The sequence below is a fragment of the Phoxinus phoxinus genome, assembly GCF_949152265.1.
Source record: "Phoxinus phoxinus genome assembly, chromosome: 11".
Classification (NCBI taxonomy): Eukaryota; Metazoa; Chordata; class Actinopteri; order Cypriniformes; family Leuciscidae; genus Phoxinus; species Phoxinus phoxinus.
In genome coordinates, this window is record NC_136886.1 from 15,575,274 (window position 1) to 15,595,121 (window position 19,848).

The 19,848-nt window shown below is 38.2% G+C and overlaps 1 protein-coding gene across 2 annotated transcripts in view; it reads left to right on the forward strand.

Annotated features, from left to right (window-relative positions):
* pde4ba (phosphodiesterase 4B, cAMP-specific a) overlaps positions 1–19,848 on the forward strand; it is a 174,225-nt gene that overhangs the window by 44,355 nt on the left and 110,022 nt on the right. For both annotated transcript variants that reach the window (XM_079629180.1, XM_079629179.1), the window contains exon 3: positions 9,044–9,282. In XM_079629180.1, coding sequence (XP_079485306.1) covers positions 9,044–9,282 — 239 coding nt within the window. The remainder of the gene's footprint in view (positions 1–9,043; positions 9,283–19,848) is intronic.

Sequence of the window (19,848 nt, forward strand, 5' to 3'; positions counted from 1 at the left end):
TAAAGAATACATTGAAAGTGCCTGTTTAGGCCTACAAACTCCATCCTAGTGGACATATCACATACTTTTTTATATGGGAAGTGTAAAGCTGATTCTTTATCAGCACTCTCATTTAATTCTCTACCTGAACATTCTTCAATCTATTCTCTTTTTTCTTCTTCATGTGATTGGTCTTTAAATGTACTACAGTATGGTCTGCAACCTTGGACCTATTAACTGAGCTCACAGAGCTGTGTTTAAAAATTGATAGAGGCTGTTGCCAATGCCTGACATGATGAAGACATTAATCGCAATAGATTGTGTAACCACAAGGCCCTTACAGATTGAAATGTAACATAAAATATTGAATATAAACCGCAGAGCACTACCAGACTCAGTATTTTTGAATTTATATTGCAGAGAATTCTGGTTGTGGAGTATTTGAATGTGTTAACATATGCTCTGTTCCAATTACTAGTGAGCTGCCTAGACAAGCTGCATTTTAAGGCATCATAGATGCAAGGGCTTATTTAGAATGTAAGCATTTTAATTATGGCTTGCGTCCTTCACACAGAATACAATCCCATGATGGGTTCACTGGAAGAAAAAAGAAATCCAAAATGGCAGACGAGGCGAAAGAAATGTTTCGAAATACAAACATACAGTATTTGATTCAATACTGAAAAGTATTGATACAATTCAGTGTAGTGATGGGAAACTTCTAATCAGTTGAACCAATTGAGTCCCAAGATGATTCAATAAAAGCTCTAGCGTAAGACTCAAATGATCACTTATTACCTTCAGATCTAACCAATACTTGGAGTAATACAAAGATATTTCCTTTGTAAATGCTTTACAAGACATACATAGTCCTCACTTTAGATGAGCTCACAAAAATAGTTAACTGACCTCTACTAAATGCTTTATAACTACCCGAATTAACCCTGAATTACAGTATACATGTTAATAATAAAGCATTTATTAACACACTAAGTAACTATTACTATATTTCTGAATAATAAGATGTATGAATGTACATTTAAATAGTTTATTAATCATTTACTTACACTTTCTAAGTAATCTTATGAATCACTGAGAACTCCAAAATAACTGGTTTGTAAATAATGCAATATTTCATTTAGAAATGATAAATTGATCATTAATAAAATATGAAAATACAATTATTAAACACATTATAGATATGCTTTTAAATCAAGAATAAAGCATTTATAGCTGTATTTATAAACTGCTTATTAATGCTTTATAAATGATGAACTAACTGTTTACTAATGCTTAACTAATGATTAATAGTGTGCAGTTATTATAAAGTGTTACCAAACTTGTTTGCGATATATGTGAGTTTTCGCGAAATTTACGTGTTTCCATTGGGCGTATTTTCATGTCGCAATTTCAATTTGCACAATTTGAAGGGCAATGGAGACGTGGCTTCTGATACAGGAATGTGCAGCAGAGAGGTTATTTTGGGATGCACATTAATGTTACTCATCGCTGGGTGAGGTGACTCTGACATCAGATGTCCCTCATCATCATCATCATCATCAAGGCCTTTTTCAGCGCAAGCGCCGATCTGAACGGTGTCTAACATGCCGTCTTTCTGTGCAAAAGCTGGTGTAAGCATGGCAGGACAGAGTCGTGCCCTCTGTCAGCGCAGACCGCCAAGCTGCCCGGTCTTCCGCAACGTGATGCCATCGGTCAGGGTTGATGTTAAAGACATTCATGTCCCGCTTGACGACATCCTTAAAGCGGAGCTTGGGTCGGCCACAGATGTCCCTCAGCTCCACAATAAAGGCACAAATGTCGTTTAAAAAATATGATATCTTTTTGGTGGTCCTTGCTGGTTTCGCTTTTGTCATGTCATGTCACATGATGTATAGCTTGCAGCTAGTTATTAGCTTGCTAGAGTTTCACCTTGCAGGCATGAGAGTTTGTCCTTGTATGCTTTCAGATGGAAGTTTTTGTGGTGGGCTGTGAAATTGGAAAAGAAGTCTTCCTGGTCTGTGCGTAGTTCAAACATAAGGTCAAGAAGAACACTTCTGTTTCCACTTCATTTGTGTGCACTGGGGACACAGCCTGTCATCTTTCTCTGTCTACTTTTCTCTCTTCTGTCCCTTTCTGCATGTATCTTTGGGTACTTTTCATAGTCACTGCTCAAATATTATGCCAATCTGCACTCTTTGTTTGGCGATAGATATCACTCCAATGTACTTTTTTTGTGATGTTGCTTCTGTGCAATGTTTGAGGTTTAAGTTTTTCTCTGTTTGTGTTTTAATAATTTGTATTGGTCAATTTATTTTGGATTGCTATAAGCCAAGTGTTGGACTAGCTGAAAGGGCTTTCGTCTCGTTTTAGCCATTGAAAGCTCAGAACTTTGCAATGGAGAGTTTTAGTCACTTTTTTTAGATGCTTATAGAAATTAATGAATGACTATTTTGATTGTTAATTATTAGTAGATACAATCCTAATTCTGTTAAATGCATTATCTACAATCAATTCTGAATCAGAATCAGATATCCTGTCAGTTCAGAAAGTGTGTTTGTTTTGCATATCTAAACACTGTAAGAAAAATATCTGTAGAAAAACTGAAAAAGTATTAGTAATTTTCTGCCAAGTTTGTGGACATTTCCTAATACACAAAACAATGCACAAATTAAAAATGCATTTAAAACACCTGTGAAAAATAAATACGGAAAATGAATTCATATTTACACAGATGCTGTGGATAAGTGTCTGCCAAATGCATGAATGTAAATTAGTCTCTGTTAGGTGTGCGTCCAATTTATTGAACTGTTGGTTTATGAGTAGCCCCCTGAACTCACATACATAGTGTGATGGGTCTCTGTCTCTCTAGTCACTTTTAATGATTCTCTTTATCTGATTTGGGATAATTGGACTAGCCATTCACAAAGGTAGTAAGGTACTGAACATAGTTAAGCTACTTACCTCATTATATTTGTTAGGATTACATATAATTAGTTGTGAAAGTATGTCTTTACACTTGGGATTTGTATATAGAATCATGTTTATTGTAGACACATGCGCAAAAAGGCAACAATACCAGTCTTTCAGTATAGTACCAACTCAGTTTTGTACCTGAGGACCGTCTGACTGACATGTGGAGGCTTTCAAATCCCCAAATACTGAATTGATTTTTTTTTTTTTTCAAAGAAAGTCAGAGAGAGTCAAACACCATATGGTCGAAGATATTTAGTTTGAGTGTCTGTGCTTTGGGTAATTTTAGTTTGAAGGAGAAAGGTTGTCTTTAGAACACAGGGCTGTTTTATAGCTCGAATGCTGCATTAGTCTAATGAATTAAAAAAGAATGTGGTCTCGGGTGACTGCAGGCGCTGACCGCAAAAGACAGGGAATCTCAGGAGGTCACCTTGGTCATCCCTGGTTTGTCTGATTTCTCCGTTGTGCTCCTGTGCTCTCCCACAGAGTTCATTCGGGGACAAAACGCTATAATTCTGAGTCATACACAGGGCTGGGCCAATCGGCTGGATAACATCAACTTACAGTAGGAGGATGCTGTCCAGTCACAAAATGATTTGTTTACCGTGAGCTAATGTTTGGATCGGGTTAAATACAGATTAGTTGTCCTTTGCCTGACATCATGAGCTCGTAGAGGACATCTTAATTATGCAATAAATCTTCATATTTGGCCTTTATGGGGGGCATTATCACGTCTTCGGAAGGCATACAATATCTTTGTGAGAAACAAACTAAATTAAAATCATTGTTAAAGACCACCTGTGGTGAAAATCAAGTTTTTAATGTTGTTTTAAAATATATGTCTATGTGGTGTTTTTAATATGTTTTAAAGTCCGCCTCTTGTCAATTATTGTATCCCTTAAAACTCAAATCTGATCACCAAAAGTACATATTTAAAAGTTTTATTTCCTTGAAAAACAAATGATCATGCATGCCTTAAAATAGCTTGAATGTCCACACCCTTGCCTCATTTAGTATTATGCAAATTAGCCCAGCCCCCCACTCACCCACACCAGTTCAGAGATTCACTTGTTGATCACACCTTGACGTGATTTGTTTCAAGGTAGTTTTACAAGGTACAAAAATGCGTTTTTGAAACTGCCTTTGGTTCACTGCAGTTTTAAGGAGAAAATACTCAGCAATGGAGTATACTTAAAAAGTATATTTAATAAAGCATATTAAAAACACCACATAGACATATAAACAATTATTAATAAAACATCAAAAGCTTGATTTTTACCAAAGGGGGACTTTAAGACAAATGTGTAATAGACAAATGTCACAAGTCAACACCATTGCTGAGTATTTTCTCCTTTAAACTGCAGTGAAAAAAAGATGGTCTCAAAGTTTGAAATCATCTGTGTTTCTTACGCCACAAACTACCTTGTAACCAATCACCTCAATGTGCGGGCGGGCTTTAGCATATCATTTACAATGCTGCGAAGCAGGGGGGTGTCAAGAGAAGTCAGGTTATCCCGGTATATTTTTCTGTTGATATGAAAAATTGGATGCATTTAGCAATATAGCGGGTGGATTATGTATGATGTATATATTTATGTTATGATGAACTATATGTCTTTCTCCACTGATGTTCTAAGTTGTTCAATGCGTTTATAAGGATGCTGATTTTTAGAAGGCAGCTGTCTGGCTCTGAAATGGCGAACGGGAGCATGCTTTGTGTAACATTGTGCAGACTTTACTACAGTAAAGTTGGGTGTGAGTGAGTGGAGGTGGGGCTAATTTGCATATTCATGGTGTATATTAGGTAGGTATATTGAATGAAGCTAGGGTGTAGAGTTACATTCAAGCTATTTTAAGGCATGAATAAAAAAATTCACATGAAAAAAAAAACATTTAAATATGACCCTAACCCTAAGATCCAAGATGAGTTTTAACCCTCTGGGGTCTAAGGTGTTTTTGGGGTCCTTGAGATGTTTTGACATGCCCTGATATTTGTATTTTTTTCAGTTGCTTATAAACATATTAATGGCAAAGGTGTAATTACACTATATTTAGCACGAACATGGCTATCATAATATGTGAGCAACATGTATGTACATGTTTGCATTTTTGAGAGAATATTATTTATGCGTGGTTATTCAAAAAACTCAAACTTAAATTTTCTGATATAAGACCACAAACGACCAACTTCACATATTCCCACAATACTTTTGACTAATTGAAGTTGTCGGCAAGAGTATTTACTTCAAAATGATCTGAAAATCATCCGGGCTAATCGTTCACATTAAACAATAGATTGATTTAAATCTATGTATTTCATAGAAAATTGTGTCTAGTATACTATATAAATTACAAAGGTTTAATTCACCTTTGGCTAAGCCCCGCCCCCCTAGTTACTGTTGCTACGTCCGTCAACTTCTTTTGGGCTCTGGTTTGGTATCAACATGGCGTATGCTGTGACAGCTCTTCCTGCTGAAATTTTATCAAACTTTTATAAAGCAGCAAAATAAAGTGTCCGATATAAGTAGGCAAAATGGGCTGCAATATGCGTTCGAAGGCTATATATTCAAGACATACAGGTAAAACACAAGCAACAACAAGGCAAATAGAGGCAAAAGCATAATGGTCACAGTCAAAAAATGAACCACCGCATATCCTACTAATCGAGGCTAGGACTAACAATATCAAGGAGCAACACTGTTCATGCAAAGCTGGGTAGGTCTCCATTCACTTCTATAGTCGTTACTACAAAGCAGCGTGTGCTAGCATATCAACAATTAGGGTAGAGAACCGAGATCATAACCTAAAACAGCATAAAACTGTCTAACTAGTATAACTTCACAGTAAGGTTAAAAGCAAAATTGATCTTGGAGCACACAACAGTGAGCTTGTTGATCCTTGAGGGGTTTCGCTGACTGTGAGGACGTCCACACAGTTTAATCCAAAAACTACACTTTGGTTTTGGGAAGGGAAAAAAACGGACACCCCCCTCCAACCTCTCTGGGAAACGCGTATCTGTGTTACAAATGCCCCAGGCACAACGTTTAACCATATTTTTGATAAAACTACGACGGTAATAGCCTGCCGAGACCAAAAATATGAGACGCCTGTGTTAAAGTCAATGGAGCGCTGTGAAAAAGTGTCGGACCTCTGTGGGAGCTCGTTCTTGGCTGCGCTGTGATTGGTCAATCTACATTAGGGTGTGGCTTAGCCAAAGGCGAATTGGCATCTTTATTTCACACGACCCGACCGACCGCGACCCGAATATCATAAAAAATTTTTTTTGGGATGACTCATAACCGCGGGTGACCGCAGGCACCCGCTCATTTTGGATCAACCCGCGCATCACTGATCCCTATATGTCTGTGCTGAAAGTTGAACTTTTATGCTGTGTCCCTGCCAGAGTGTTTTTGAGTGTCAGCATGATTCATTCACCCAGGATGTGATAGGATAGCAAATTGTTCCCAGAAATCAAAGAGAATATTGTATTTAAAGTCAAAAGCAGAAAAAAAGCACATGGAAGTCCCTGCTGAAGGAACTACATTAGGAGTTGTAAAATGTAGGGTTCTATGTAGGGTTGTGGAGAGTAAGACTTATACACATATTTTTACAACTTGACCACGTATGGAGATCTTATTGGCGGCAATGCGTTTTTTATTAGGTTAGGGCATCATCTAGCCTCCACATGCTCTGTTTTCAGATGAAACCTTCCCCTTGAATTGGTTCTAGTAAAGAGAGAGTGTGTAGGAGTATTTTTAAATTTGTTTTTGTATTAGCATCTAGAGCTCTGCAGCTCTGACTGTTTAGATGAGAATTTTAGCAGATGCTGTCCACAATGTTCCTCTTCATAACATGGAGCTCTTTTCACTTCTGAGACTTTTTCTCATGGTCCCTGACATATAATGCAGAAAAAACTCTTCTTCTTTTCTCTGCTGTACTGATGATATCAGTTGCTGGCAAGTTTCCTTTGCTTTCTAGCCAGTGTTGGTCTGCTATCAAACACCTTCAGCTGCCCACATATCTTCCCATCTCACTATCACTGTGTTGGACACAGCACACAACATTGTAATGTGAATTGTCTTACATGCTCAAAGCTGTTTTAAACGTGTATACTGGATATTGTATATGGAAGCTTACATAAGCCACAAAAAAAAAAAAAAAAGGTAATTGCGACTTTTTTATCTTTATTGATGTAAATGCGTAATTGTGAGAATGTTTTTTTGAATTGTATATATAAGGGGTGTTTCCTCCGTGGAGGAAAGGGATGTTGTGCCTCCTTAAAACAATTGGATTAAAAAACAATCCACAGTACAAAAATAATTAAACGCAAACATTATGGAATATGGCATTAAAAGTGTATAAATGGATCCTTGTTCAGTTTATCTACAGTGGTTGGACAATGAAAATGAAACACTGGCCAATATGGGCTGCATCTGAAAACTTAAAAATGCTGCCTTAGGAGGACGCATTTCAAGGTAGGAAGGCATCAAGGCACGTCTGAATCCAGTGTTAGCTTCACTTGCTGTCTCCTGAGATATCTTCATCTGATTGATTTTTGAAGGCAGCATAGATGTATCCCTCGCTGTCTTTAATATCCCACAACCCTATTCGTTCCATTTGGTGACAGTTGAGCTAGAAAAAGAAAGATTGCATCTGAGAGTTACAGTTGTTGGTCAGCTTTTACTACTGGTCAGTAAATGACTACTTCAGTAATTCAATATTTGTTTAGTTCTCACCAAAGCTCGCTCTATTTTGCTGTAAATCATTAAACTGTTACGCTGCCCCAGTAGTCTGTCCAAGATCAGTTTTGTGACGTACATTTGTGTGCAAATGCTGCATGCAGAGTCATTGCCTATAAGGCAGCTAGGCAAGTTTTCGGATACAGCCATAATGTTGGAGTTTTCACACAGACTAATTTTACATTCCATCAGTAAGAACAGAGTGTGAAGGTTGAATTAGCAGAGCTATGGCACAGCGTTAAAATATTGCAATCCACACAACATAATTAGGTGACATATCAGAGTTTAAAAGTGGACAAATTGTTGGTGCGCGCCTCGCTGACTCGTCTGTGATAGGACAGCAAGTCTTTGTGGTGTATCGAGAGCTGAGGTATCCTGGGTAATGTCAGCATACCACCACCTATACCACATCCAACAGGAGTAACTGTCGATGCAAGAACCTGTCACGTACTAACCCTGATTGCATCCAAAACACACACACACACACGCACACACCCACGCGCGCACGCACACAGCTGCCCAAATCATTTCAGAATTAAATGCGCACCTTGCCTCTCCTGTTTCCACCAAAATTGGTCAGTGTGAGCTCCATTTTGTTTGTGTCTGACTACAGGTCGTGTGTATGTTTGATTTTGTGTGCACCTTGTGAGGATGACTGAATTGAAAGAAGCATTTGCTTGCCATGATTTTGAAGTAGGCTACACACAAACTTACAGTCTGGTAAGGTAATGGGAAATGTATTTACAGCGACTACATCAATCAATCAATGCAAAGTATTTCTCATATCTCAGATCTGTGGGGGCGTTTTATTTGTATTTTGTTTGTTTCTATTCCTTTTCCTTACAAAGCGCACAATGGAAGAAATACAGTAAGATGTTGGTTTTAGGTGGTAGCACTTTACTAACCATTATTTATCATGGATTTTCATGGCACTGCAAAAATACCTAAAATAATACCACGTCCAAAAAACACAACAGTACCATAACTTTTTTTTTTTTTTTGCTTGTTTGTTATTGTTGTAACACGATTGAATATATTAGACTGAAGATTTATCTGACGCCTTAACCAAATATGTGAAATATTAATTGCAGCTATTTTCTGTTTTATTTAGATTTTTCCACATAGAACTTATATGTTTGTAGAACATAGTTCTATTAAATGTAATTTTATGTAGAAAGATTGTCGAAAGAAAGATTTAAATTGAATGTTAAGTGAAAGGCGATGATGCCCTCTAGTGGTATGAAATACTTTCCCACATCTGCTCATGCAGTTATTGCCATACCATTCGTTCAGTTCTGTATCTACTGAAAGGAATTCCCATCTTTAGCCTCTCCTTTCACTCTCTCTTTCTCCAGGACAGCAAAGAGCCTCCGGACTGCAGACTAAGTGAATCTTTCACCTCTACTGGTTGCACGCTGGGGATAGACCTGCACAGGAGGAGGCGCCGGTTCTCTGGGAACCTACAGTTGCCTCCTTTATCATGGCGGCAGGCGGAGAGGTCACGCAGTCCGGATGACGAGTTCATGGCAAGACCGACTACCCTGCCCTTCGTCACACCCCCTCGCATTGACATAACACCTGTGGACTCTGAATGGTGAGTCCATCTCAATCAGCTCCTATCATTGCTCCTCCAATTTCAGAAATCTGATTATCTTAAAAATCATGTGTGTAAAAGGTCTGATGTTAGGGAACTTTCTCCAATCCTAGTTTAAAACACTGTGCTTTTGTGGCACTTTGAGCTTGACAATTGAAATGTTTGGGAAACCGGTTTCAATCAATAATTATTTTTGCATAGATTAAATATGCTTTATGTTATAATATATACACTATACCGTTCAAAAGTTTGGGATTAGTAAAAAGTCTTTTATGCTGACCAAAGCTGCAGTTATTTGACCAAAGATACAGTAAAAGAGACATTTGTAAAATATTAGTAAAATTTGAAACAACTGTTTTTTAAAAATGTATTCTTGTGATGACAGCTGAATTTTTAGCATAATTAATCCAGTCTTCAGTGTCACATTATCCTTCAGAAATCATTATAATTGGCTGATTTGAAAACATTTCTTCTTATTATTATTGTGCTGTTTAATATTTTTGTGGTACACTTTTTTTTAGGAATCTTTCATGAATAGAAAGTTCAAAAGAACTTGAAATAGAAAAGTCTGTCACTTTCGAGCAATTTGATGCATCCTTGATAAATTAAAGGATTTATTAAAAAAATCTTACTGACCCCAAACTTTTAAACAGTAGTGCACATTATTTATATAAGCATTTAACAGAAATGTTCATGTCAGGTGCCCTCTAACACTATTAGCTGTTGGGTTGTTGTAGAATGAACAACAATACTGTCTGCACAGCCATTAGTGTCACTATTTAGTCATCTGTTTGTTTAGTTGCATTTGCATGGACTTTTAGTTTGCTTGTCATTACTTCCTCGTGTCTTTGTTCACAGTTCCCACCACTTGTTTGTTACTATTCATTTAATCATCACAGCTGTTCGTTTTTGAGTTTGTTATTATACTTAAGTTCCTGTGTTTCCTCAGTTCATTGTCAGTTATTGTTTGTGTGTAGATGTTATGTTGCATTGGATTATTTTCTCATTAAAATTCATTCGTTTTGAATTTCTTGACTCATCTTTGGAGTTTAAAAAACTGACACTACCGGTTGAAAAAAAAAACCTCATTATTTTTTGTTTTGGCAGTTTCTTTTGCTTTCTGATCTGTAAATTATTCATAACCTTATAAAATATCTTGAGAGGAGTTCTGCTCGTTCTTACTGTATGACAGCTCTCAATATCAAAAGTTTAGAGTATATGAAGGCTTGTGCTGTATATACATTTAAGTATTTGTTGCCAGTCAATCACTGCATTGCCGTTTGACATTTTACAACATTAGCACTGTTATTTTCCTGTTTGTTAATGTGAAGCTGCTTTGAAACAATCTATTGTACAAAGCACTGTCTATATAAATGTCTTGACTTGGCTTAACTTGGTGATCATGGTTTCGACTATGGATCATGGAATGGATCACGCACATAAATGTTTTCAGAAAACCAAATTGGCCAGATAAGAATTATCATTAGAATGGCGCGGAAATTACACATTTAAAACAATGGTATTTAATTGCACTGATGGCATTTAATTTGTACAAATATTTTTCTTCAATAATACATCAATTAAATGCAGTCTGTGGCTGTTGTGGTTTATGTGACTGTTGCTTTTGTAGCTGTTTCTGAAGTTGAATCTCAATTTTTGTTCAGTGTGTTACAATGTTCCTTGACAACATTCAGATTTGAATGATATGAATAGTATTGAACTGGAAGTTGCTGTAGATGTGTAGAAATGTCTGGAAAGCTGGTAAATAGTACACATTGTACAGAGCATTGCATCATTAGAAATCTCCTTAAATGTCTTGTATGGTCTGAAATATGCTTTACATATAGCCTAAAATGATGTAAATTTCAAACTGCTGCATGATGGGAGATGAACTATATCAATTTTGCTTGCAGCACACTGGTGATTTAAGCTGCAGCTGTTCAGTGTTGTTGCCATGAGGAGAGGGAAATCTGTCTGGTTGCAGTTGGCTACACAGCAACAGCTGGTTTATAATCATCAATCAATCATTCATCAATCAATTTGTCTGGTAAAAAGACGTGATTTGACATCAAAGTTGCAATAGTCTGATCACCCCAAAGCAAATGCACCACAAGACCAAACAAACATTTGTGCTTACTTATAGTACTTGATAAGTTTAGTCAAGTTTGGGGGCCTAAAAAAAGATCTGTTTTGCTTTATGCATTGATGCATTTGAAAAATGTTTACCATTAGATGACATTTATGACGTTTGTAGTTGTTATTGTTTGCCAGTGGAGGGCAGCATTGAGACTAAAATACACCATGCCACCTATTCTCAGATGTTTCTGTGTGTGACACCTTTAGTAGTTCTCATGGACATTCATCAGTCTGGCCCCATCCAAAAACACTACAGACCCATCAAATATATCAATGTAGGCCATTTTGGTTGCATGCCTCTTTTCAAATGTATAGCAAATTGAGGTTATACTGGATGTGTGTCTCAGAATGTTTCGAATAGTTCACCTAGCAGCAACACAAGGGGCCCTATCTTGCACCCAGCGCAATTGACTTTGAACACCGACGCATGTATCATTCCTATTTTGCACCCGCGCACAGCGGACTTTTCCCTCCACAGACGCACGTCGGTAAATTAGGGAATGAACTTGCGCTCGCGGGGCGGTTCAGCGCAAAGAGGAGGCGTGTTCCGGCGCAAAACTTCCCTCGTGCTATTTTCCAGTTTTAGAAAGCAATTGCGCCACTGAACAGGAAAAAAACAGTCTAAAGACAGTTGCGCGTTAGTGATATGGTATTTTAAGGGCGCGTGCTTGGCCATAATGTTAACGCGCATCCACTTTGATTCTCTAATATAAACAGACGCAGGAGTTTTCATTTTTGCAAATCATACATTATTACAAGGAAAAATATTAACACACGACGGAAATCATTGTTGTGTCCGTGAAGATGAGAAAAAGATCTAAATAGATTTGAAAAAAAAAAATCTAGATTAGGCTACACATTTACCCAAATTATACGCCTGTTTAACCGAAGCTAATTTGGGTGGGTTTCTCCCATCATCCCCATTGTCACTTCTCTGTGTTTTACGGCCCAGACGAGAACGTCGCTCTCCTCGGCTGTGAACCGCTACTGGCGTGCGCTGGCAAATCCGCCGTTATAATAGCAATCCGCCATGGAACAAGCGCGCCGGCTCTTAAAGGGAATGTGAGAGGACGCTCTGATTGGTTTATTTCACGCTACGCCCAAACCACACCTATGAATAATGAAGCTACTTCAGACCAACCCCTTTTACATTTGCGCCAGGTGCAAGAGTCATTTATCCCGCCGGGAAAATAGCAACAGCGCCGGGATCCGCCCACAAAGTTACTTGCGCTTTGCACTTTGACACTTGCGTTTCAGATCCTTAAAATAGGACCCAAGAGGTGAATGATCTCTAGGTGAATATTCTTTTGAGGATATTTTCAGTGAATTGTTTGATCAGGATAACGCAACATCTTACTGGATTTTATTATCATAAAAAAATACTTAAATTTCAGTTTGTTTGTCACACAAATATATTGTATGACAAGTTATACGGGCCATTTTTATGATACTTTAAAGCTACAATATGTCATTTTTTTCGCCGCTAGGGGTCGCTAAACCTCTTACAATAACAAAGGCGTAGCTTGATTACGCAAAATTCCAGCGGAATTATGGAATTTGTCGTCAAGCTGATGTATCTAATAATGTTTATGGATGAGTGAATACATTGATGTTTTTAACATGACTGTGGTGAAGCAGGGTTGCTAATGAGAAACAGATAGCAGCGCCATATGCGAGTCCCGCGGATATAAAGGAATAAGGATTAATCTACAGAACAACCCGCAAGTGCTGAATTAATACTCACACACAGGTCAATTTATTAGACGAATGAAACTTGTGAGGTAACGCAGCGCTGTTTCACTTGGTCTACACTATCACACTAAACTGCATTTGAGTGTGTTGAAAGTTATAATGTTATTCTATGTGTTGTTGGCTATATGAGACTAGCAGTAAGCTAGATCAACATTAGAAAAACATACAGACCATATTGTAACAATTTCATCATGTTGAACTATATACCATTGATTAGTTTATGTACATTTGCTCACCTGTCTATTGAAGTACATGCAAGAGCTCTGTCAAGTCGAAGTTTGTCGTGGACGTGGAGCTCACAGCATCTTGAAAACACCACGTTGATAATGATCCTCGTTTTAGTTCTCCTTTGTCCCAAAGTCTGCTTGTAATGGTCCATAATGTTTGAACGAAACAACAACAACAGCATGAGCGTGCCGTCGACTTAACGCAGTTGTCCACATCTGTCGCCATGGTTACTATGGCAGTACGAGCAAGCAGAAACCAGGGATAACGTGGATATTACGTCATTGACAGGCGACAAGTGAACATTTAAAATTGGAATTTTTCTGAAATAAAAAATCTTTGGGATTTTTAGGGATATTATAAGTACACAACTGCAGGAAATATATCACTGTGCAAGTGATTTTTGGATATTTTATGTTTTATTGTAAAACACTTTTGCTGCTATTGCGGTGTGATACGGGTAAGGTTAGGGACAGGTGTGGTGGTATGGGTCGGTTTAACAATGGGTTAAGATGTAAGGGAAGGGTCAACAGTGTAATTAGAAATGTAATTACATAAATTAATTACAGCTGTAATTACATGCAGGTATTTTAAAAATATAAGTACAATGTAAAAACATGTATGTACACAATAAGTCCATTGTATTAAATGATTAATTTCAATGTAAGTACATAGTGCTTAAAGCCACTTAATATAAAGTGGGACCCAAAATTCTTACATATTGTACCTTTAAAGCGCTTTTTGTTGTTGTTGTTGTTGCAATTTTGGCTCGAGTCATCCTTATATGTGTCACATTGTTAATGTGTTTTCTGTTGTTTCCATGGACTTTTAGGTTGTTTTTCTCATTCAGTGTTTTTCTTCATCTCTGTCGTCATTTTCATTAGTTCATTTTCGTCACCTGTTTAGTTAATTAGTCATTGTTAATCATCATCATCATCACCTGTCGTCACTCGTTGTCATCTGTGTATTTAAGTTCCTGTCTTTCACCCTTCAGTTGTCGGTCAATGCTTATGTTTGTTTATGTTACGTTGTATGGAGAGTGTTACCCTTGCCTGTACCAGTTTTGTTTAAGTTTTATTATAGTAAAAGTTTGAATTGGAACCTTTGGCCTCTGCCTGTCTTCATCCGCACCATACCCGTGACAATATGGGAAAGCTGGCCAGAATTTTTCTTTTAAAAATCATATTTTGTGTTCCAAAGTAAGTCAAGTGAGTTTATAACAATATGAGCGTAATTAAATAATGAGTTTTCAGTTTTCCTCTGTTGGTGAACTGTTCTTTTAAAGAGCTAATCAAAATGTGAGATTTTCACAGTCTAAATGATTTAGACAGTATTGATGGCACTGCAGCATATGTGAGCCACAAAAATATACTAGTACCTTTTTAACTTCTATAGATGTTCATATGTAAGCATGAACCTGTGCAGAAGCTGTGTAACCACACACACACACACACACACACACACACACACACACACACACACACACACACACACACACACACACACACACACACACACAAACGAATACACACACTCACCCTGGAAAGCATTCATTATTTTCCTGCTATCTCACACTCATGCATTTCTGCTCTTGTTAGAGCTGTCTGTTTGATGTGTGTGTCAGGAGAATCGGGAGACAAGGTTTAGGGAAAGTGCTATATTTGGAGCACAATTATTTGTCTGCTGACGTGACTCCGTTGCAGATTGATTCGGGCGCTCCCAGGTGGCTTGTGGGGTAGCTTTATGGGCCAGGCATAAGCAATGATGCTGGAGGACAAGACATTACAGGGCACTGAGCTGTCTTCCAAGTGAATTCATCAGTGACTTCACCCACTTTCTCAGGATCGAGCACTCTTTTATGTGCGTGTGTTCATGAGAGAAGAGAAAAAAAATTCTGACATCACGTCACACAGATTCATTCAGAAATGCAATTATAGAAGACTCCAGGGCAGATCTCCTCACGCTCTTAGTCTGGGTCAGGTCGAGGTCTGTGCGTCCTAATCTGTCGCTTCCTGTACTATGAATGACTGGATGGATGATGTAAGAACACGTCTGTCTTTGTAAAGTTTAGTCAGTTGTCTTGTCTTAAAGCAATATTTACAGTTTTTTTGGATTGCTTACACACTAAAATTAAAAGTAGTACACTATTAGCAAAACCTTACACTCAAGAAGCAAAACATCAGCCCATATTTGCACAACTATAAGCACATTGTCAACCTCACACTTGTTGCAAAACTCTACACACAGTGATTTGCAAAACACTAAACACACTTAACATACATTACACACAAAAATCTATCATGAAGTCACTTCCTTGTAATACCAAAGCACTGACTGTCAAATTACCGCACCGTCCAACCAATTGGTTCAACACAGTCATCAGGTGTGCAAACACTTGTTTGCTTACAGTTTTTTTGGATTGCTTAAGCACGATTATCAAAACAGGGCCCGTGTTTTCAAAACACTACACACAATTAGCAGAACCACACACCCAATTAGCAAAACACTACAGATCCTTTGCATAATTAAACACACTTGTAAAAACTATACATTTCTGTTTAAAAACCACACTTTGTTACCATATGAAACACACACGTTTCACATTACTATACTCTGTTTGCACGAGTTACACTCTGCTGTGATAAACCTAAAACACTTTTAGCACTTCTACTTCCCTATGATTAGAGTAGGCTACCATCAACAAAGTATATATAATGTAAATTCACCAAACACTACACAAGACCGATGTTGCAGACTGAAGAAACTCATTTATTTCTCAACACGCCCAAAATGTTGACATGGAGATTCATAATACTGTAACAAAATGTCACTTTACGTATTGTACTGTAAGTTTACTGTAAAAAAATAAAATAAATAAAATAAACTAGACATTGTCTCTTCGCCTAGCTGGATCTGGCCAGAGAATTTCATCGCAAGCAATGTTGCAATGTTGTCATTAGCAAGACACCTTGGAAAGACGAATCCATCCTTGCATTGCTGCTACCTCCATCTGGTCACAGGCCTCCTCCATGGCTTGGATGAGGGGTATCTCAGCCTGGATACGGAGATCATGTACCTTCCACCGCCATGCCGAGAAAAACTCTTCTATAGGGTTGAAGAATGGAGAGTATGGTGGAAGATATAGGACGGTGAAATGTGGATGTTGCTGAAACCAGTTCTGAACCAGAGCAGAGCGGTGGAAAGACACATTGTCCCAGACAACAATGTATTGCATATGAACTCTGCATATGATCGATTTGATTTGCTGCTGTTAACGTTGTGCAATTGGTCCAATAATGTAAGTATGAGTGCTGTGTTGTAAGGGCCCATATGGGCATGGCGGTGGAGGACCCCATTCTGTGTAATGGCTGCACAGTGTTATATTACCCCCACGTTGCCCTGGGACATTGACTATAGCCCTATGGCCAATGATGTGTCTTCCCCTTCTTCGTGTTCTCGTCAGGTTGAACCCAGCCTCATCTACGTAAATGAACTCATGCTGGATCTCCTCTCCATCCATTCGTAAAACTCTCTGAAGAACAGTGTCAGGCAAAATTGTGCTGTTCAGTGTAGATCTAGTACCTTTCCAGTCGAAATGTTCTTATCACACTTGCCACTGTGTATTGGCTTAGATTTGGCTGTACTCGCAGTCCTGCCTCCCTCAGCGTCAGGCCGTGGTTGACAACGTGGTCAACCAGTGTTGCGCGGATCTCATTTGTCAGATTCGGTCCACTTTGAGCACCTTCTTGTCTTCCTCATTCTCCTCCTCATCTTACTCTTTCTCTTTCCATTGTGCTTGAAGACCGATGAGCTCACCTGCTGCTTTTTATAGTGCTTATACACCTGATTGGTGTGTCTACAATTAAGCAAACAAGTGTTTGCACACCTGATGACTGTGTTGAACCAATTGGTTGGACGGTGCGGTAATTTGACAGTCAGTGCTTTGGTATTGCAAGGAAGTGACTTCATGATAGATTTTTGTGTGTAATGTATGTTAAGTGTGTTTAGTGTTTTGCAAATCACTGTGTGCAGAGTTTTGCAACAAGTGTGAGGTTGACAATGTGCTTATAGTTGTGCAAATATGGGCTGATGTTTTGCTTCTTGAGTGTAAGGTTTTGCTAATAGTGTACTACTTTTAATTTTAGTGTGTAAGCAATCCAAAAAAACTGTAATTGTAGACACACCAATCAGGTGTATAAGCACTATAAAAAGCAGCAGGTGAGTTCATCGGTCTTCAAGCACAATGGAAAGAGTCAGAGAAAGAGTAAGATTGGAAAATAGGTACTAGATCTACACTGAACTACACAATTTTGCCTGACACTGTTCTTCAGAGAGTTTTACGAATGAATGGAGAGGAGATCCAGCATGAGTTCATTTACGTAGATGAGGCTGGGTTCAACCTGACGAGAACACGAAGGAGGGGAAGAAGCATCATTGGCCACAGGGCTATAGTCAATGTCCCAGGGCAACGTGGGGTAATATAACACTGTGCAGCCATTACACAGAATGGGGTCCTCCACCGCCATGCCCATATGGGCCCTTACAACACAGCACTCATACTTACATTCTTGGACCAATTACACAACGTTAACAGCAGCAAATCAAATCGATCATATGCAGAGTTCATATGCAATACATTGTTGTCTGGGACAATGTGTCTTTCCACCGCTCTGCTCTGGTTCAGAACTGGTTTCAGCAACATCCACATTTCACCGTCCTATATCTTCCACCATACTCTCCATTCCTCAACCCTATAGAAGAGTTTTTCTCGGCATGGCGGTGGAAGGTATATGATCTCAGTCTCCAGGCTGAGGTACCCCTCATCCAAGCCATGGAGGAGGCCTGTGACCAGATGGAGGTAGCAACAATGCAAGGATGGATTCGTCATTCAAGATGTGTCTTTCCAAGGTGTCTTGCTAATGACAACATTGCAACATTGCTTGCGATGAAATTCTCTGGCCAGATCCAGCTAGGCGAAGAGACAATGTCTAGTTTATTTAATTTTTTTTACAGTAAACTTACAGAACAATACGTAAAGTGACATTTTGTTACAGTATTATGAATCTCCATGTCAACATTTTGGGCGTGTTGAGAAATAAATTAGTTTCTTCAGTCTGCAACATTGGTCTTGTGTAGTGTTTGGTGAATTTACATTATATTTGTACTTTGTTGATGGTAGCCTACTCTAATCATAGGGAAGTAGAAGTGCTAAAAGTGTTTTAGGTTTATCACAGCAGAGTGTAACTCGTGCAAACAGAGTATAGCAATGTGAAACGTGTGTGTTTCATATGGTAACAAAGTGTGGTTTTTAAACAGAAGTGTATAGTTTTTACAAGTGTGTTTAATTATGCAAAGGATCTGTAGTGTTTTGCTAATTGGGTTTGTGGTTCTGCTAATTGTGTGTAGTGTTTTGAAAACACGGGCCCTGTTTTGAAAATCGTGCTTAAGCAATCCCAAAAAACTGTAATATACTGATCCTCATGTTGTGTGAAACCAGAGCCGGACAGTAACAGAGTAAATTTACTTGAGTACAGTACTTAAGTACAATTTTGAGGGATCTGTACTTTACTCGAGTATCATTTTTGGGGAGTACTCATGACTTTACTCAAGTACATTTGAGAGGCAAATATTGTACTCTTTACTCCACTACATTTCTTTCCATAACCGTGAGTACTGAGTACCCGTTACTTCTTCTGAAAAATAAATTAAAAAAAAGGAAAGGAAAGGACAGGGAAAAAAGAAATATCTTGGAAACCCTCAATTTGTTGTTTCCCTCTCAAACGTGACTGGATTGTGCAGGCGCCACTGATTGGGACAGCCTATCAGCAATCAGCTTTCAGGTTCAGAGGTGTGTCAGAACATTGCTATATTTTCTTTTTTGCTGATTTAGGTTTATTGATTTGATTGATGAAAAAACAGAGAAACTCACATGTACACTCAATTGTTAGCTGAATTTTCTTTTCTGATATTACACATTAATGTAAGCTGAGCATTTGCTTTGATGTTCTTGAGTATGCGGTGTGTTTAACACAGTCAGGTTCAAATGTGGGTGCAAAAAATCCATTAAAACTCTAGCAGAGGTTTGTCAGAGCATTGCCATTGTGCTATTGCCTTGTGGTCAAGTGAGAAATGATAAATAAAGCAACATGGTAAAAATATGAAAATGACTTGATTTTACATTCTCCAAGGTATTAACATTAACATTTTCATAACTCCATGTACATAAGTACATGTTTCTGTACATAAATGTAAGCACTGTGGCAGTAGTAATGCAATATTTAGAACATGTACTCTTGTACTCTTGATACTCAAGTACTTTTAAAAACAAGTACTTCAGTACTTTTACTTAAGTAGACATCTGACTGTAGTACTTTTACTTGTACTTGAGTAAAATTTAGCAAGGGGTATCTGTACTTTTACTCAAGTAATGAAGCTGTGTACTCTGTCCGCCTC